The 22,440-nt window shown below is 36.7% G+C and overlaps 1 protein-coding gene across 1 annotated transcript in view; it reads right to left on the bottom strand.

The window, feature by feature from the left end:
- Positions 1-22,440, bottom strand: part of LOC136879744 (tubulin alpha chain-like) — a 56,210-nt gene that overhangs the window by 4,112 nt on the left and 29,658 nt on the right. Inside the window, exons 3-5 of the mRNA XM_068228769.1 lie at positions 22,065-22,366; positions 11,229-11,399; positions 6,969-7,325 (exon numbers count right to left, since the gene is read on the bottom strand). Coding sequence (XP_068084870.1) covers positions 6,969-7,325; positions 11,229-11,399; positions 22,065-22,366 — 830 coding nt within the window. The remainder of the gene's footprint in view (positions 1-6,968; positions 7,326-11,228; positions 11,400-22,064; positions 22,367-22,440) is intronic.

Genomic DNA, 22,440 nt, shown 5'->3' with positions numbered 1-22,440 from the left:
GCTTATTTTTTTAAAGGAATTTCCATATGAATTAAAAATTTCAAATATTCTGATGTGGATTTGGTCCCATTTTCTTATTCCGAGGCCAAAATTCAAATCTCCCTCAGTCAGTACACTGAAGCTACCAGCTACTAGCAATGCATGTCATATTTTCAAGAAATGTCATTCAAATTTTAACATTGAAGAGAAAATAATTTTTTTTTTTTTTTGCAAGAAGTGATAAACAATTTTATGTACTGTAAGTAGTGTGTATATTTTGTCTTTAGTGTATTCTCAAACAGTTCTTAAAGGACATGGGTTCTTCCATTTTTAAATCATTAGACAGCAACAATGAGCATTGTAATCTGCTATGAGACGTTATGGCTGAAGGTCTCAAATGAGATGAAACATGTTGCAAAAGTATGTTTAATATATTTTTATATTAAATAGTTGTCACTTGTTAAGTGAAGTGTATTGATCGGGTGGACCATTAAACCTAACACTATTTCTTAATTTAAACTGTATCAATACAGATCCTTATGATGAAGTTCATAAATTATAACAATGAAGGAGCTTTTCCAAATGAATGGAAAGTTGTTGTAGTAGCTCCTTTGTATAAAGGAAAGGGTGACAAATTGTGATAGTACATATATCACACCCTTGTACTGTATGTAGAAGTTAGAGATATTATTGTCAGTATCCAATTTATTATTATTATTATTATTATTATTATTATTATTATTATTATTATTATTATTATTATTATTATTATTATTATTATTATTTCATTTGTATATTTTGTCATTAATCTTTGTAAGCTGGAAGGTAACCATATATGTGGTATGAGTAATTTGTTTTGCATGAGTGGGAAAACATTGCTATCTTGGACTCTGGTAATTCATATGACTCATGCGGACATCCCAGTGTCTGATGAGATGTGTTTGTTGATGTTGTTGTACTAGGAAAGTTCTATGAGTCATGTGATATACCCCAGCGTTTGTTTATGTCTTGGGAGCATGAAGAAGTTCAGGGCAACCCTGAACGGTGGATCACTCATGACTGCCTGGCAAGGACCAATCCAGACGTATTATGTGAGAGGAAGGGGAATGCTGATGCCTATAAAGGTTGATCAAATGGTGGGAACCACAATTGACACACTGCACGAGAAGGAAGTAGTGCGGACAGACTGTACGGGAAGGAAGTAGTGCTGATATACGGTACGGTAGTGACACGGCTGCAATGGACTGGACTTCAAACGTTCGTGGAACGTAGTCTTGTTATGTTCGTGGAAAGTGGCTGATCGACAAATTGTGGAGTGATTACGCATTAAGTATTGGAGCACTTGTGGCGGCCTGGCATTATATGTTGGTGAAAGCTATCTCAGATTTTCCATAATTTATGTTCAGGATCGATAAGCGTGTGTTGCTCAAATGTATATATCTTTACAACAAGTGTTAAAATATGTGAACACAGTATTACAAGGTACAGTATCTGTGTGATGTGATAACTGCCGATTATGAGAATTGGCAAGTAGTATTGATACCGAGACAGTGAAGGGTATTTATCTATATATATGTACATTGTTTATCGGACTATCTACAAATGGTAGTTTATAGTTCTCGCTTTCGTTTTCCCACTGTTTTCATTGTTGTTGTTGTAAATATGGAGTCTTCCAGCAATATTTTATGTGTGTATTATATGTATAATTTTGTGTCTTGATGAGGTGCTCATGCACGGATTTAGTTAAGAATATATTTATATATTTTAGAATCAGAGGAGTTATTGATGAACCTAGGTGCAGTTCCTACCTATTTAGTCGTTTTCAGGAGGTTAGGTAAGGCCTGCAGCAGATGTACCAGTACGCAGCATTATTTACTCGCCCTGGGATATAAAGTTTATCATGCTCTATCAAAATTCGAGGGATCCATTATGGTGAACTCTGGCGCCCATACTACAGACATTTTGGTTAATTATTTTTATTAATTTATTTCAATTTTATTTATTCAGTTATTTATTTTATTAAATTTATTAGTATTATGCAGAAAACAGTTACAAAATATAAAGCCAAAAATCACAGGCTGGTCAGTTTGACATGTGCTGCATGTAAGCTTCGGGAAAGCATTATTTCTGATTATATTAGACATGTTTGGGAAATTAATAACTGGTTTGATAGAAAACAGTTCGGGTTTAGGAAAGGTTGTTCCATTGAAGTTCCATTTGTAGGATTTCAGCAAGGTATAGCAGATATCTTAGATTCAGGAGGTCAAATGGACTGTATTGCAGTTGACCTATCCAAGGCATTTGATAGGGTACTACTGATAATAGGGCAATTGTACTAGATGAAAGAGGGACTGAATCATTGAGAGGGGAGTATTATTGGACTTTGATATTTTCTTATTTTTGAATGATATGAGTAAAAAACTGGAATTAGAGGTAAGCTTTATTTTTTGGATGATGTTATAGGGCCTACTGTATATAGTAAAAATAAGTTACAGGACTGTGAGTGACTGCAAAAAGACCTCAACAATGTGAGATGCATAGCAGGCTATCGTATGATGGTAAACAGGGTGAAAAGCCACATTGTAAGTTTCACCAAGAGGATTTTAATTACTTTGTTGATGGGATGGAAGTACCTCATGGGGATCACTGTAAGTACCTAGGTGTTAATATAAGGAAAGATCTTCATTGAGGTAATAACATAAATGGGATTGTAAATAAAGGTTATAGATCTCTTCATATGGCTATAAGGGTATTTTACCGGGCGAGTTGGCCGTGCGTGTAGAGGCGCGCGGCTGTGAGCTTGCATCCGGGAGATAGTAGGTTCGAATCCCACTATCGGCAGCCCTGAAAATGGTTTTCCGTGGTTTCCCATTTTCACACCAGGCAAATGCTGGGGCTGTACCTTAATTAAGGCCACAGCCGCTTCCTTCCAACTCCTAGGCCTTTTCTATCCCATCGTCGCCATAAGACCTATCTGTGTCGGTGCGACGTAAAGCCCCTAGCAAAAAAAAAAAAAAATAAGGGTATTTGGAGGTTGCAGTAGGGATGTAAAGTATCAGGCATATAAGTCATTGTTAAGACCACAACTAGATTATGGTTCCATTGTATCCATTGTATGGAGCCCCCACCATGATTATGACCATGATTATGACCAACAAATGGCAAATAAGTTAATATGGGAAGGACAGCTGATTCAGAAAGTGATGGAACCAACCAGAGGAAAAAATAGCCTGGATGTGATGCTGATAAAACCAGATGAGCTCTATAGAGAAACTGAAGTAATAGATGGTATTAGTGATCATGAAGCTGTTTTTGTTGTAGTTAAAAATAAATGTGATAGAAAGGAAGGTCTTAAAAGTAGGACTATTAGGCAGTACCATATGGCTGATAAAGCAGGCATGAGGCAGTTTCTAAGAAGTAACTATGATCGGTGGAAAACAGTAAATAAGAATGTAAACAGACTCTGGGATGGGTTTAAAGAAATTGTTGAGGAATACGAAAACAGGTTTGTACCTTTAAAGGTGGTAAGGAATGGTAAAGATGCACTATATTATAACAGAGAAGTAAAGAGCCTAAGAAGGAGGTGCAGGTTTGAAAGAAATAGAGTTAGAAATGGCTGTGGAAGTAAGGAGAAATTGAAGGAACCTACTAGGAAATTAAATCTAGCAAAGAAGTCAGCTAAGGATAACATGATGGCAAGCATAATTGGCAGTCATACAAATTTTAGTGAAAAATGGAAGGGTAGAAACAGGTTCCAAGAAGGACATTCCAGGAATAATTAATGAACACGGGGAGTGTGTATATGAGGATCTTCAAAAGGCAGAAGTATTCAGTCAGCAGTATGTAAAGATTGTTGGTTACAAGGATAATGTCCATATAGAGGAGGAGACTAATACTAAAGAAGTATTAAAATTTACATATGATAACAATGACATTTACAATAAGATACAAAAGTTGAAAATCAGAAGAGCAGCTGGAATTGATAAGATTTCTGGGGATATACTAAAGACAATGGGTTGGGATATAGTACCATATCTGAAGTACTTATTTGATTATTGTTTGGTCGGAGGAGCTACCAGATGAATGGAGAGTTGCTATAGTAGCCCCTGTGTATAAAGGAAAGGGTGATAGACATAAAGTTGAAAACTACAGGCCAGTAAGTGACCTGCATTGTATGTAAGCTTTGGGAAGGCATTCTTTCTGATTATGTTAGACATGTTTGTGAAACTAATAACTGGTTTGATATAAGGCAGTTTGGTTTCAGGAAAGGTTATTCCACTGAAGCTCAACTTGTAGGATTCCAGCAAGATATAGCAGATATCCTGGATTCAGGAGGTCAAATGGACTGTATCGCGATTGACCTGTCTAAAGCATTTGATAGTCTGGATCATGGGAGACTACTGGCAAAAATGAGTGCAATTGGACTAGTCAAAAGAGTGACTGAATGGGTAGCTATATTTCTAGAAAATAGATCTCAGAGAATTAGACTAGGTGAAGCTTTATCTGACCCTGTAATAATTAAGAGGGGAATTCCTCAAGGCAGTATTATCGGACCTTTATGTTTTCTTATATATATAAATGATATGAGTAAAGAAGTGGAATCAGAGGTAAGGCTTTTTGTGAATGATGTTATTCTCTGTAGAGTAATAAATGTTACAAGATTGTGAGCAACTGTAACGTGACCTCGAAAATGTTGTGAGATGGACAGCAGGCAATGGTATGTTGATAAACTGGGTTAAAAGTCAGGTTGTGAGTTTCACAAATAGGAAAAGTCCTCTCAGTTTTAATTACTGCGTTGATGGGATGAAAGTTCCTTTTGGGGATCATTGTAGGTATCGAGGTATTAATATAAGGAAAGATCTTCATTGGGGTAATCACATAAATGGGATTGTAAATAAAGGGTACAGATCTCTGCACATGGTTATGAGGGTTTAGGGGTTGTAGTAAGGATGTAAAGGAGAGGGCATATAAGTCTCTGGTAAGACCCCAACTAGAGTATGGTTCCAGTGTATGGGACGCTCACCAGGATTACCTGATTCAAGAACTGGAAAAAATCCAAAGAAAAGCAGCTTGATTTGTTCTGGGTGATTTCCGACAAAAGTGTAGCGTTACAAATATGTTGCAAAGTTTGGGCTGGGAAGAATTGAGAGAAGGAAGGAGAGCTGCTCGACTAAGTGGTATGTAAAAGTTTCAAACAAATTTATTTAAAAACCACCATTCCAATACTTTAAAATCTCTAAGTCTAAGATACAAATACTACATACCGGTACGTGTTAAAATGGGACATGTTTCGCTTAGGCTTTGTAAGCATAATAAGATCAAAAGGCGCTTGAAGCATCAGTTTAGAACAACACTTCAGGTACGTAGAATACAGTAGAGTTGTTGACTCCAAGTGGTTGCGTAATAAGATCAAAAGGCGCTTGAAGCATCAGTATAGAACTACGTACCTGATTCTCAGTCAACAACGCTCAAAGTTTTATTTTTCGACATTTTTAATTCATCCACGCTTCATTAATGTCAAGCAATCTGTACAATCCAAATATATATCAGATCATTATGACTGTCTCGTTCTACAAATAACTAATGTGTACTTTTTTAGATGAACACTAGCATTCATTCCATGTACCTATAATACTATGACAAGTTCATTATTGAATTTTATTTGCATTTAAGTATTGCTTTTTCCACAAACTAGATTTTATGACTGTTTTATCTTGTATTATTATACTTTAATGAGAAACCCAGTTCAGGGCCCTGACTTAGCTTTAGATTAAGTATGGCTGAAGATGCTTACAAAGCCTAAGTGAAACATGTCCCATTTTAAGATGTATGTAGTATTTGTATCTTAGAGATTTTAAAGTATTGGAATGGTGGTTTTAAAATAAATTTGTTTGAAACTTTTACATTCTGTACTCCAATACGGCTATCATAATGAGACTCATAATGTGAAATAAGTGGTATGTTCCGAGCTGTCAGTGGAGAGATGGCGTGGAATGACATTAGTAGACAAATAAGTTTGAGTGGCGTTTATAAAAGTAGGAAAGATCACAATATGAAGATAAAGGTGGAATTCAAAACGACAAACTGGGGCAAATATTAATTTATAGGAAGGAGAGTTAGGGATTGGAATAACTTACCAAGGGAGATGTTCAATAAATTTCCAATTTCTTTGAAATCATTTAGGAAAAGGCTAGGAAAACAACAGATAGGGAATCTGCCACCTGGGCGACTGCCTTAAATGCAGATCAGTATTGATTGATATTGAGATTTGTGAAATGGAAAAATTCCAAAGGCAATCAGCATGATTTGTTCTGGATGATTTCCATAAAAGAGTAGTATTAGAAATATTTTGTGAAGATTGGGTTGGGAAGACTTGGGAGAAAGGAAACAAGGTACTTGACTAAGCAGTTTTTTCTGAGCTTTCAGTAGAGAGATGGTGTGGAATGACATTAGTAGACAAATAAGGTTTAATGGTGTTTTTAAAAGTAGGAATGAATACAATATGAAGATACAGTTGGAATTCAAGAGGACAAATTAGGATAAATATTCATTTATAGGAAGTGCAGTTAGGATTTGGAATAATTTGCCAAGGGAGATGTTAGATAAATTTCTAACTTCTTTGGAATTATTTAAGAAAAGACTAGATAAGCAACTGATAGAGAATCTACCTCCTTGGTGACTGCCCCAAATGCAGATCAGTGGTGATTGGTATTGCAATCAACTCTGCACTATGGGAGCAAAAATGGGTTGGAATCAGGATATTATTTATTCTAAATGTTTGTTGAGGTGTGTATGTTTATGCATAAGAGTAAAGGTGAAACTCTGACTACTGATCCAAGTGACTTCATAAATCAGCTGGCATTGTTTGATACTAAATATTTTCCACCTTTCCCTTTCAACACTTAAGTTTTATAAAATCTTGTGAACTTATATCTCACCCTTTTCCACTTTCTAATGATTTCAAAGATGTTAGATTTATTTCTATGTACCTTAAATCCTGTAGGGCACCAGTCCACAAAATTTATAGATCTTTTGGCCTTGATGGCACAAATGGCAGCATTCACATCTTTTGGCACAACATCCCCACGGTACAATAAGCAGCAAGCCATATATTTTCCTGCACGTAGATCACACTTCACCAGCTGATGATTTGGGTCAAAGCACGAGCTGGTTATTTCGGCCACTGATATCTGTTCATGGTAGAACTTCTCTGGTGTAACAATGGGGGCGTATGAAGCTAGAGGAAAATGGATCCGTGGGTAGGGCACCAAATTTGTTTGGAAATCCATGAGATCCACATTGAGGGCACCATCAAATCGTAATGAGGCCGTTATTGATGATACCACCTGCCAAACAGAAAATATTATTAAAAACAACCTAAAAGTATGGAATGAAACATTTTGTCATCTTTTTAATCAACTGCTGTTTTATTTTGCTGTTAAAAAAAGAATACTTTTAAATACATAGGTACGTAAGTACATGGTGGCAGTGGTGATCATTGTTTTAAGAAGAAGTACAACTTGGTTACCATCCTCTCTTAACACATTTACTCCCATATCTGACCACGGTTGGATTAGGTTTCATGTGTGTAAAATACCATATCTGACCTTAGTAGGATTTGAATTTGCGCCAACTTTTCACGTGCAAATGTACGTTAGATGACACAGTAGATCAGTTTGCCAGTAGATAGTAGGCAGATGAACATTTTACTACAGCTTGGGGTAATTTACTGCATTGTGGGATGTGTGATCTAAATAAACACCTGCCAGTTCTGAGATCTCTGAAGTGCGTGACTGGAATTCAAGTGGCGCTGAGTGATATAACAAATAGTCATGGCAAGTAAAAAATTGTACTGGATCATCTTGTGAAGGTATGTACAAATTTTAAGGGTTTATAGTATAGGATTGATACTAAGTTAAAACCGTGTGTTACATGTTACCTAGTGAGTCAGGATGGCATCTAAAAATCGCTAGGCTGCATGATTAAGTACCCGTGGAGGGAGCTGGGAGTGAATGTGTTAACACAATAGAGGAAACATGGAAGAGCTCTGACCCTTTGACGGATTTCTCATAAGAAAGAAAAGGGTTGTAGAGGGCAATAGTTGACTAAGGGTGGGTGCCGAACGTTACAGACTGTGGGCTGTGGCTCTACACGACTGTCTTGATGATCAGAGGTTCTCCTGTGTTTATATTTGTTGGCTGTTCTGTTTTGCCGCATTCTTAATTATTTTTAATGACTAAATGGTAAGAAAACTCCTTACTGTATTTATTTTCTTACCTTTAAGATGACCTCTGTTGTGTAGTGGTTAGTGTGATTAGCTGCCACCTCCAGAGGGCCAGGTTCAATTCCTGGCTCTGCCACGAAATTTGAAAAGTGGCGAGGGCTAGAACAGGGTCCACTCAGCTTCAGGAGGTCAGCTGAGTAGAAGGGAGTTTGATTCCCACCTCAGCCATCCTTGAAGTGGTTTTCTGCGGTTTCACACTTCTCCTCCAGGCAAATGTTGGGATGGTACCTAACTTAAGGCCATGGCCGCTTCCTTCTCCTTCCTTGCCTATCCCTTCCAATCTTCCCATCCCCCACAAGGCCCCTGTTCAGCATAGCGGGTGAGGCCACCTGGGAGAGGTAATGGTTGTCCTTCCCAATTGTATCTCTGACCAAATATCTCACGCTGCAGGTGGTAGAGGTGGGATCCCTTGCTGAGTCTGGTGGAAAACCAACTCTGGAGGGTAAACAGATTTTTAAAATAATTATAAAAGAAGAATTATGTTTGGGGAACATAGAGGAAGATACAACATTCTACAGAACAGTACAACGGACTTCTCTGAAACGTCTCAGAGGTGGTATTGGTTATTGGTTTAAGAGGAAGTACAACTGGGTAACCATCCTCTCTTAACACTAATCAAAAAGGCAGAAAAAGGAAGAGGTATGACCCTTCACAAAATGAAGGTACCGGCAAAAGAAAGGTTAGGGCCTCATAGAATGTGAAAATGAAAGACTCCCTAGACTCCACAAATCTAATACTGTCGGGACTGGGAAAGTGCAAAAGTCAACCAAAGGAGGTCAGATATGAAAGATGAAAGCGAGGAGCCTGGCACATGTAAGTTGAAGTAATACCAAATTCAGCTAGGGAACCTGTGGTCACCAATCTACACTCCCAAAATGAAAGCCCCTGGGTCCCATTTTAGTCACCTCTTACAATGGATGTATTCTACTGCCCCCACCCACAGGCGGTAAATGTCTGAGAACTGATCATTAATGTCTATCTGACATTAGAACATAGCCTACCGTATAATCTCGAATACTACCCGCCACCGAATGAGACCTGCACCCTTATTTTGAAAGAACAAAATTTTTAAAAATGTTAAGTCAAAATTATTTACAATCTTTACTAACACACATCAGATGATTAGAAAATAAAATAAAAGTAAACAAACATTTCCAGAACAATGTCCAACGAGTTCATTCATCATCATCATCATCATCATCATCATCATCGGTACCAACTTTGGAACTTTCATCACCATCACTTTCCCACAAAATGTCGTCATCATTGCCATCCATAGCATTAGAAATGCTACATTTCCTGAAGCTCTTCCATATGAGGTCTCCAGTGATATGATTTCATGCCGTCAAAATCCACGAACACAGCAGCTGAACTTCCAGGCACTGAATGCGACCAGTTGGCATCAGTGTGTGATTATCAGCTGCCATCCATTCTGTATAGAGCTGTTTCAAGGCTGCTTTAAATGGACGGTTCACGCAGACATCCAGCAGCTGTAGCATAGACGTCATCCCGCCCGGAATGACTGCTAGGTCGGTTTTCCCATCCTTGATATGTTTCTTCACAGCGTCTGTTGTGTGACCGTGGTAACTGTCGAGAACAAGCAAGCTCTTTTGTCCCAACAATGCACCAGGGCGACGTTGCCAGACACACTTTACCCAGTCTTCCACAAGTGAGCTCTCCATCCAACTGGAGTTCTGAGATCTGACGATAACACCAGCGGGTAGACTTTTAGGAAGCGTCTTTCACTTGAGAACAATGTACAGCAGCAATTTGGTTCCGTCGGCGAGAATACACAACATTACAATACACCATTGTTTTTCATTACCACCTGTTCAAATGGTAACACTTTTCGCACCCTTAACATTCACAGTTCTGTCAACTGGCATTTCAGAGAAGACTGGCGTCTGATCTGCATTGTCAGTTTGGGAAAGCAAATATACATTTTCCTTCTGCAACCAAATTATGTGACACTGAAATGACAATAACTTCTCATCGTAGACACCAGGAAGATGCTGTGAAACTGAGGTACGCCTTCGTACTCTCAACCCATTTCTTTTATAAAAATTACAAACCCATCCTCGGCTTGCCTTAAACCCTTCCAATGAAAGTTCCTTTGCAATCTCTAATGCCTTTAGCTGACACATTTCGGTTGACACACCATATCCCAATTCCTGCCTTTCTGTCACATATTTATAAAGTTTTTTTCAATTCTGGAAACTGTACACTCAGTCCACGAAAAGCTCTACGATTACCACTGCATGTTAATAGCATATTTTCTTCTTTCTCCAATCACGAATACACAATTTGTCAATATCGTATTTCCTACCGGTGGCACGATTTCCAATAATTTTGGCTTCCCGAACTACTTTCAGTTTTTCACTCACAGTAAGAGATCACAAACGCTTTGTGGAATTCATGTTGACACTCCAAGAATGTGCGTGAGACTGACGCCAAGTACGGAAGTAGCGTATACTGAGAACAGAGAGAGCATTGTTGCCAAGCCGCGCCGGCACTGATGCCCGATTTATGCGCATTCAGAAAGATAAATTTCCCAAAATTTTAAATAAGACCTGCACCCAATTTTGGAAGCGATATTTTCGAAAAAACAGTGCGGGTGGTATTCGAGATTATATGGTATATCATTTGTTGGTAATTTTTTATTGTCTTTACTCTATATTAAAAATCTTGAAGAGATATTAAATTGGTATTCTGCTTTCCTCAAATTACAGTGTAATTTACTGGTCCATATTCAGGCTATTTCAACTTTTAGTATCTTAATTATTGGAAAATGAGATTATAAGGACTTCACCAGATCAAAGAAAAAGTATATCCTGGACACTATAATTATTAAAGAACTTGTTATTCCTCCAAACACAGTTAGACTAATGTTTTACTCATTCATGTTTTGAAAAACTCAACAGTATAAGTAGGTAAAGATAAGATTGATATTTAATGATAGGTTTACCTGTCCAATGATGCGATTGAGGTTCGTGTATGCTGGTCGTTCAATGCCAAGATTACGGACACATAATTCGTATATAGCTTGATTGTCCACCATGAAGGCACAGTCTGAATTGTCAAGTGTAATATGAGTAGCTAAGACAGAATTATATGGTTCTACCACAGCTGTTGACACCTAGTGACAGAAAAATAGAATATATTCTGTTTTATTATTACAAATTATAATTCAGTAAGCAATCAAATGGAAATAAGAATATTCTAAAATATCTTCCTTTTCTTTAACCTCGCCTCCTCTTCATCGTCCTTAGACATAAAGTCATATGGTTTGTCATCTAGAAATATCAGTTTTTCATCTCTGTCTTCTCCTAGAACAAAACTTACAAAGTCATTAGTCATAAATCTGAGTGAAAAGATGACTATCAGAATAGGATTAGAAGACCAAAAATTCCATACCATTGAAACTTGAGGCTATCATGAGTGCAGTTAAATACAAATATAATGCCTTTAGTTATATTCTGGGAACACCTTTCCCAACTCATCCCAATATTGTATAGGTTCATCACACCATTATTAGGTTGGCTAAATTTCTTTTCAGCCAAAGGAGGACACTTACCCATATACCTGAAATATGTTTTGGAGTACATAATGTTTATGAAATTAGAATACATTATTGATGTAGTGTAGGAATTTCATTACATAAAATATTCAGAATCTTACCAGAGGACAAAATTATGTTATGCTTTATTATATTTTTCAGATGATGCTAATAATTTATATTAATAAATGGAGAGAACTCTTTCTAACATTCACAAATTCATTACAAGTTTGCTGGAAATTGTACTTGGTCATCATAATGGGAGATTTTGCTTTTAAATTAGATTTTTCTGTTTTTTATATTCTGTTTACTTGGGAGAACAGCCTTTCTACTGGTGCATTTGTAATTGGTAGGGAAAGGATGTACTGAATGACTGATGAAAGATGATAATGCCTGACGTTATGGTCTTTAAGGTGAACAAAGGATTCTGTCCACTGTTTATCTACACCTACGTGATCATCCAAGCTATTCCAAAGATCTATTTTTTGGTACCTTGTTAAGTATGAAAATTTATTAAATAATTCAGTACCTTTATCCATATTGAAAAACCCTTGCCTGGCTACGAATTCAACACTCTTTTCACATATGAACATGCTTCATTGAAGCTCACTGGAAAATCTCCCTTAACAGAGTTTAAATTGCAGATCATTCAACTTATCTGTTGCATATGATACAGTTAATCATCGTATACTGTTGCGCAAATTATACAACATGACAAAAGATTACAAGATGACTCAAGTAATTTGCAATCTTCTCCAAAATCGTAGGTTCTTCGTTGAATTTCAGGATCAGAAAAGTCAATGGAGGAAACAAAAGAATGGTCTGCCACAAGGCAGTGTTCTCGCCCCTATGCTCTTTAATATCTATACGAATGACCAACCTCTTCCAGTTGGCACCAGAAGCTTCATATATGCGGATGATCGAGCTATTGCTACTCAAGCAAACTGCTTTGAGTCTGTAGAAGAAAAGTTATCAGAGGCTCTTTCTGAACTATCCTACTACTACAGAGGAAATCAATTGAAGCCTAACCCATCTAAAACTGAGGTATGTGCCTTCCATTTAAAGAACAGACAGGCGTCAAGGAAATTACAGGTAGTATGGGAAGATACTCAACTAGATCACTGCCCAACACCTAAATATCTAGGTGTAACACTGGATCGTGCTCTCACCTACAAACAACACTGCATGAACATCAAGCAGAAAGTGTCGGCTAGAAACAACATCCTTCGCAAGTTGTCTGGAACCAATTGGGGTACACATCCAAAGACGTTGAGAACTACAGCCCTGGCTCTGTGTTACTCCGCTGCAGAGTACGCTTGCCCTGTTTGGTACAGATCTAGTCATGCTAAACAAGTTGACATTTCTCTAAATGAAACATGTCGACTCATTACTGGCTGCTTAAGACCAACTCCACGAGATAGAATCTACTGTTTGGCTGGAATCGCCCCACCAGATATAAGAAGAGAAGTTGCATCCATGAATGAGAGAACTAAAGCACTTACCTCATGTGCACACCCATTGAATGGATATGAACCTGCCCACCGAAGATTGAGGTCTAGGAGGAGTTTCCTGAATACAACCGAAGATTTAAACGAATCTGCTCAATCCACAAGGTTGAGATTATGGAGAACTAGAAATCCTCAACTTGCTGATTGGATGCTACCAATTGAACATCTCCCCCCAGGACACGAGGAACATTGGTCTACGTGGAAATCGTTGAACAGGCTTCGCACTGGGGTTGGTAGATCAAGAACCAATATGGTAAAGTGGGGCTTTCCTGGCACATCCAGGCAATGCGAATGTGGTGAAGACCAAACCACAGCCCATTTCATGAACTGTAGTAAGTGTCCTTTAAGTTGCACAATAGAGGACTTGATGGCTGCAACACCTAATGCCCGTGATTTGGCAAAATTCTGGGCAGACACTATTTGATATGTATGTCATTAAGTACCATTATGCTATGCAAAATGTACGCTTCTGATACGAATAAATAAATAAACACAGTTTTCATACAATATTGTAGAATAAATCCTACATTTTGTTTTCTAACCAGGCCTTCTTCTTCCAGTGAAGTGTAATATTCTACCAAGAAGATTTTTTCTCAAGTCACTCATTGCATCCATCGGTTCAATTGCTGATGTCCTGTCACCCACCATCTTCCATACAACATTATGAAATGTAGAAGCTTGCATATAAATGAAGTGCAGGTGCAGTTCAGAGCCAGGATCTTCAAAAGAAAGTTTTCAGTAATGAAGAGTATTTTTTTCAATCAATCAATCAATCAATCAATCAATCAATCAATCAATCAATCAATCAATCAATCAATCAATCAATCAATCAATCAATCAATCAATCAATCTGCATTTAGGGCTGTCACCCAAGTGATAAATTCCCTATAAGTTGTTTACCTAGCCTTTTCTTAAATGTTTTCAAAGAATTTGGAAATTTATTGAACATCTCCCTTGATAAATTATTCCAATCCCTTATTTCTCTTCCCATAAATTAATATTTGCCCCAGTTTGTCCTCTTGAATTCCAACTTTATCTTCACCTTTTCTACTTTTAAAAGTTTATTCATCTACTAATGTCATTCCATGCCATCTCTCCGCCGACTTCTTGGAACATACTGCTTAGTCGAGCTGCTTGTCTCTTTACTCCCAAGTCTTTCTAGTCCAAAGTTAAAAATTTTGTAATACAAGAACAAATTGTGCTACTTTCCTATGGATCTCTTCCACTCCTCATATCAAGTAATCCTGGTGAGGGTACCATACACTGGAACCATACTCTAATTGCTGATGTCCTGTCACCCACCATCTTCCATACAACATTATGAAATGTAGAAGCTTGTTCTTTCCTTTATGTCCTTACTACAACCTTTAAATACCCTCATAACAACGTGAACCTTGTCGATATGATTACCCCAATGAAGATCATTCCTCATAATAACAGCTCTCCAGCCTCAGATATCCTAGCCAATATTTATTTAGACCATCTTGAACACTGCGAAATAATTTGACATATTCAAGGTTTGGATTTTTGGACATGATTCGTGGACGATACTTTTGTAATAATAGATAAGCGTTATAACAATAGTAACAATATCTTACAAATTTTAAATTCATTAGATGAAAGAATAAAATTTACACTTGAAAATGAGAAGGACAATGCTTTAAATTTATTGGATGTGACCATTAAGAGGGAACCCGGTAAGTTCTCTTTTGCGGCGTTCCTGTGTCCAGGGCAGGTCGTGAAGAAATCCAGACTAGCTTATTTCCGATTAATTTCCAATTTCCATTTCATTCTGAAGTTGTGGATTCGCAGAGATTATTAGACAGTTGTATTTGACGGCTGATTTCCTTTCAATAAAGTCGTCTCCACCGCGCCGATCAATCATTCTCACTCGCAATACTTAACCTAAGGTAGACTATATTAATATCTGCTTATGCTAGTGTAATATAAAATGCCAGTAACTTTTGATTATTCTCATTTATTATAATAGAAAATCTAGTAAAGAAAATAAAATGAAGTATCTTTGGAAAGAAAATGCCTATCTTCAGTTAAAATTAGTTTATTATGTTAAATCGATTCATCAAAGATCTTTGATTGTCAAAAAAATATATATATATTTACAATTATGTACATTGAAAAGTAGAAGATAAGTCTGAAATCATTCTCTGAATTCTGTTCCTATAAATTAAAATCTCAACTCCGATTCATTTTTTTTAATGAATGAATGAGATACTATTCCTACATTAATTCTTGTTGTAAAATTTACAACTCTATCTGGAAAAATGACTAAGCATCAATCCATTGCCTTGAATTAAATATCCTAATCTTAAATACTTATGTCCTCACATTTCCATAATATCGAGGATATCAATCACATCAGTAATATCAGTAATATCGGTGATATCAAGTAATACCAAGTAACATCGAGCATTTCGAATCTCAAGTATATCAAGGATAAGGATCATTTATCATTCTGGAACTGCTTTTTATGGATACGTCAGGAAAAAGATAAGCGATAAGTCATTTACTACATGTGAACTCTTCAAAATTATCATCTATCGTCATTACCAATAGCTCATGTGGATATCATCCCGTTCATAAATTCTATAAGTTAGGTCAACTGTATAAATGTGTCACATGCAACATTTCAACAGGTCATTAATAAATTACAACACCTCACTTATCACTATTGATGACAATAGGTATTGTAGGCCTATATCATTTATGAATACTCTAACAACCATTACCTTTAGCAATTACATGTGAGTAACCTTGACAAGAGCATAAATGTGATAAAATAAGTATCATGTATTTCTGTTTATCAAGTAATCATGACTATGGTTGAAATCTGCATTAATGTTGGTTAATATTCTACTTAACTTTCCTTACATGGATTTATCTCGATGACTTATACGTGCCTACATTCTATATGTGAGCTATACAAATCATATTCAATCTTGGATATGGAATATCTAAGAATTATCACTCATCATGGAATTAAATATATTATTAACCTTAAATTGCATCAACACTCTTATTATAACCACTGCAATAAATCATTCTCTTCTTTATTGACAAAATAATAACTATCATCATTATTATTCTTCTTCATATTCACTCATTCTTCATATATATATATATATATATATATATATATATATATATATATATATATATATCATTTCCTTCATATCTCATTATCATATTTCTTCTTTCACATCAACTACCTTCAGGTACACGTTGCCTTGACACACACAATTCTATAACCATAATCTATTTGCTTGAATATTCCATTTCTTCTTAATTCACTTCTGTTTCATTTCATATCATTCATATATCTTCTCATAATCCAACTATAACCTATATATGGCACTGTACTACCTCCATTTTATAAAATACCAACCCTGACTTACTCATAACATTAACCATTACGTCGACATAACTCTTATAATTCACATATGCTAACCTCTTCTCTGTGTTAGAAAACATTACGAACGCATTTACAGGATTTCATTCACATCCTAGCCAAGGATTTGTTATATCGTTTAGATGACTACCTATCATTCCTTTACATTGTCACATGTATATGTTATCTCACGAAAATCCACTTTTTATGAGCTAATTTGAAGATTTCACTGCCTCACTATTTATTCACCACATAAGACAAACAACATTTTATTCGAAATAATTTAATCTACTTACTGCATTGACGTATATGACTTATTTTTTTCCCTCTGCTCCATTGACGTTGGAATTAGATGTATTGGTACATCTATGATTTAGATTCGGCTGCTACATCCCCTGGTCTCTGGGATGATGTGGGACAGGTCACGCTTCCCTCTACGTCATCTCAGACAAGTCTTCTCCTGACATTGGGTCATGGTCTTCTTAGCTCATGTTGACAGGCATTTCTTGTGGAAATGTATCAAAAATACATACAGACAGAGTCAGTTTCGTCATCTTAGGAACTTCACTGCCGTCTAACATTTATTTGTGACAAATGTGACATTTCTTTAAGTTTCAACTCTGATTTTTCTTGTAGATTACCAATATGTCTGCCTAAAATTCAATTATCTGTTATGATTTCTATTCAATACGTTGATAATACTAATTCCTGTGACTTAAATAGTTCTTTCTGGTCAGCTATGAATGTTATCTGCTGCTGTTCAGCATTCGTAACGTAATCCTTCCTGCAATCTCCTTATCAATATGCCATTTTAATTTATTTGCCTTTACTTTGCGTGTTTCAGTGCAGTATTCTGTATCTTATGTCTTCTTTCCCCAAATATTGTATTGATTTTCTTCAAATTTCAATATGCTGTTCGTATTATACGATTATTTTACCACGATCGGAACCTTGCTTCTTTCAGTTTGCAGTCTTTTTACGAGAAGTAGTAGTAATAATGATATAACAATCCTAGGCTTTACTTTATTTTTTCTCACCGCCGCCGAGATATTTCTTGTTTTGGTTACGCTATATATATAACTTTCTTGATATCGATAAATAAATAAATTAAATAAATGAATAAATAAATAAATAAATAAATAAATAAATAAATAAATAAATAAATAAATAAATCGATGATTGAATTTATGTGCCATATCCAATCGTCTCGTGGCAACTGCATCCATTTTAGTTACAAAGTGTCAATTTATGACAGTGAACTGGCACGGTATATAGAAAGGATACATTTACTCCGGTGACCATTAAAAATGATTCTTTACATCCTGGGAGTCATAAGAGGGCTGCTTATTTTAGTATGGTTTATTGAGCCTTCAATTTACCTTTATCTCACATGGAAAGAGAAAGAGAATTACGGTACATACAGAAGATACCATTATGAATGGGTTCAGTGGAAATACCATTAATAAAATTATAAGTAAGTAAGTAAGTAAACTCGTGTCCTCAACCCGAGGTGGTGCAGCTTTTTTCATGCACATCCCCATTGGAGGTGAGCTGCATGTACCATTTCAACCACATACCTGCCCTCCTGTCATTCTTAAATTTCTGGCAGTGCCGGGAATCAAACACGAGCCCCCGAACGGCAGCTAATAACACTAACTGTTACGCTACGGAGGCGGGCATAAGTAAAGCAAAAAGAAAGAACAACATAAGACTAACACCAGAGAATTAAAAGAGTTCAAAGTACGTGACTTTTACATTTACAAACCCAGGGATTTTTCAAATCACAAAATTATTTAAGAAACACAACTGTCAAGTCTCATTTTTAACAAAGAACAATAATGGTCATATATTTTATAACCATAATAGTATAAATTACAATAAAGAGAATTTCTTAGATTCAGGAATCTATAAACTTATGTGCGATAATGTTTTGTCACGTACGTGGGGCAAAGAGGTAGGAGTTTTCAAACTAGATATCTCGAACACGTCAATGCCAACAGACACACAAAGTATTCTGCTATGAGTGTCCATATGGGAGATACTGGTCACCAATATACTGACATAAATAGAGACTTGACCATTTTAAAAAAGTGAGTAAAGGGAACCTGATGAGCAATTACGAAAATATTTACATAGGTTTGTACCAGAGTATTAACGCAAACAAAAATTTGAACGATGTACAAGAGAACAAATATCCATTATATGAACAGATACCGTCACTCTTATCATTACGAAAAATTAATAGTTGGAAGTTACCTCCTCTAAAACAAACATCCAACCCTCCCGCTCCACCTGTAGGCCAAGCAATTTCCCCTTCCCCTACTAATAGCACTGCTTCCTCCTCTACTGCCCCCAGCCAAGTTCTGCCAGGCGAGAGGAAACGTAATTAATAACACGCACAGTAGCGTGGCGAGAAGCTAGTCAGAGTGAGGCTCAGTTGTGAACCAGCTATAGGGAGTTTCACCAACTTTGATGGTAAGCTTTTACATCACGCTTTCGTGACAAAACTCATTTATTAAATTTCCTAAGGTTTTTTACCCATTAATTTTTATATCTCTTGTTTCCAGACATTGTCTTTTTTTTTTTTTTTTTAAAGGAATATTCATAAGAATTAAGCTATCAACATGGTGGTCATGCAGCTTGATCTTTGCCAAATGACTGGCTATCTCAGAAGCTTCAGATTCCTTCTACCCGATACAGCTTATTTTTTGAAAGAAATTTCCATAGGAGTCAAAGCTTTCAAATATTCTGATATGGATTGATCCCATTCCTATTCTGAGGCCAGAATTTCAATCTCCCTCAGTCAGCACACTGAAACTACCAGCTACCAACAATGCATGTAATATTATCAAGAAAGGTCATTCAAAATTTTACATTGAAGAAAGATTTTTTGCAAGAAGTGTTGAACTATTTTGTTGTAAATAGTGTGTACTTATTTTGCCTTTAGTTATTCTCAACAGTTCGTAAAGGACATGGGTTCATCCGTTTTTAAATTACTAGACAGCAACAATGAGCTTTGTATTCTGTTACGAGATGTTATGGCTAACATGTCATGTTTCAAGAAATATTTCAAATTTTAACATTGAAGGTAAATTTTTTTTGCAAGAAGTGAGGACAATCTTGTGTAAATAATGTGTATATTTCATCTTTAATGTATTCTCAAATAGTTCTTAAAAGACATGGGTTCCTCCATTTTTTAAAATTACTAGACAGCAAAAATGAGCTTTGTAATCTACTACAAGACGTTATGGCTGATGGCTCAATTGAGACAAAACATGTTCCAGGGTAGGTTTTTTTTTTTTTTTTTGCTATTTGCTTTACATAGCACTGACACATATAGGTCTTATGGCGACGATGGGACAGGAAAAGCCTAGGAATGGGAAGGAAGCATCCGTGGCCTTAATTAAGGTACAGCCCCAGCATTTGCCTGGTGTGAAAATGAGAAACCATGGAAAACCATCTTCATGGCTGCCGACAGTGGAGTTCGAACCCACTATCTCCCGAATACCGGATACTGCCTGCACTTAAGCAACTGCGACTGCAACTATCAAGTTTGGTCAGGGTATGTTTAATATGTTTTAATATTAAATAGTTTTCACTTGTAAAGTGAGGTGTATTGATTGGGTGCACCATTGAATCTAACATTGTTTCTTATTTTAAACTGTATCAATACAGTTCTATATGATGAAGTTCGTAAATTGTAATCATGGAGCATGAAAATCATTAAGTACTTGAAGGGAATGGTAGTAAAGAGAGTAGAATCAGTGACTTTGGGAGGGAGGGGGCTATTATATATATATCCATAATATGTTTGTATGTCGGAGTTTGGGGGAATTATGGCCGACCAAAAGGAAAAGGAGATGACATTGCGTAGTGGACACATGGTCAAGGGGAATGTTTTAGCTAGCTCAGAGGAAGAGTGGGACAGTCTTCTCATGTAATGAAGGCACAATTTTGGGTGGATCTGTACAACTGAACACTTTCTCCTTTAACATCTGGCCTCTTGAAACCAAGAAAGCGATTTGTTTGGTGACTGATGAACCATCCGAGTGAATGTAACTTTTGTTTAAGAACCATACATTGAGCAAGAAATCTGGATCCTTGAACACCATGGCCAAAAATCTTGCACAATACACAATCCTGGCAGGCATATCTTGCTCCAGCAATCATTGTCCAACCTGTATATGGTATGAAAATCCACCTATGTCTTAAAACAATCACCAAAGTGACATATTGTTGATGTTCAATTTCAAAGATATTTGTTGAAGACTTAATTTTGGTAATAACACTAACACCTGATCAAGGACATATCCGTGATTCTCATTTGTGGACCACAGTTACTGGCTTACTAGACCTTCCCTTCTTTTGACACCATGCACTACCAGTACGACAAAATTTCGAAACGATAGACAGCATAACTGTGATGCTTCATGTCATCTTATTAAATTGTTTGTGATGTTGTTCCACCACTAATTTCAGACTAAGCCTGCCTTGATAGCCATTTTGATATGAGCAAAAATACTGTAATACTCCACTATGAAAACTATCATGAGACCCATTTTCAACTCCAACCTCACAGCACAATGTTCTTTGCACTACTAGGAACCCATAATGCTGATGCAATGATACACAGATGAATGGACATACATATGAGAGCTGCATGAAATCCAATACTGTATATTTTGGCACATATCGTATAAAAGAAAAGTTAAGATAGAAAGTAAAAAAGCCATACTGACATTTTTCTTTACAAAACATGTTTTCTTTGTGGGAAACTATCTAATTTTGCCAGAAAAACTGGTATGTAGCTGATGTAATCATGAATTGGATAGTTAAAAGTTTTTAGATGTGGCTTTAGAGAACAGCTCCTTTCAAAGCCATCACTGCTTAGGACATGAGAGTTAAATATTTAGTCATCATTGGGATTCAAATCTGAATCCTAGAGTTGTCTGAATTCCATTTTTCTTTTCTTACCAGTACTAAGTTAGCGGTGGTTTATCATCACATTGTCACGTGGAAGGTTTCTAGTGGCACAAAGATGGGAAAGGGCCAGGACTGAAAGGAAGCAGCCATGGCCTTAATTAAGTTGCAGGCTGGTTTGAGAATGAGAAACCACAGAAAACCATCTTCAGAGCTGCCAACAGTAGGGTTTGAACCCACTATCTCCTGAATTGAAGCTCACAACTACGGAGTGTTTATTATTTGTATTTCTCAAACTACTGACTTAAGAATGATCATTCCTCCCACTTTCTTTTCGGTAGAGAAAGCTAATTCTCTGATTTAATACTCAAAACTTCCACTTTTTTGTGAACAACTTGCTGTAATTCTCACCTGTGGTGCTGGGTAAACGAGGAATTGCAGGCGGCTCTTCTTTGGGTACTCAACAGTGATGTGCTCCAAGAGTAGAGAAGTAAAACCTGAACCAGTCCCACCACCCAGAGAGTGGAACACGATGAAACCCTGGAGACAAGAACAGCTCTGTGCCATCTGTCTCATCTTGTCTACCACTTCGTCCAATATGTCTCGCCCCACCGTGTAGTGCCCTCGAGCGTAGTTGTTTGCAGCATCCTCCTTGCCGGAGATAAGCATCTCGGGATGGAACAAGCGCTTGAAAGTTCCAGACCGCACCTCGTCTGTAACAAGCCGATTGCTACATATTTTACTATTTTAATATATGGTATCCTTAAGTTTTATCTGTTTATTTATT

Source organism: Anabrus simplex, chromosome 1, assembly GCF_040414725.1.
Source record: "Anabrus simplex isolate iqAnaSimp1 chromosome 1, ASM4041472v1, whole genome shotgun sequence".
Taxonomy (NCBI): domain Eukaryota; kingdom Metazoa; phylum Arthropoda; class Insecta; order Orthoptera; family Tettigoniidae; genus Anabrus; species Anabrus simplex.
Note: the sequence above shows the minus strand (reverse complement) of the source record. Positions and strands in the feature narration are given on the sequence as shown.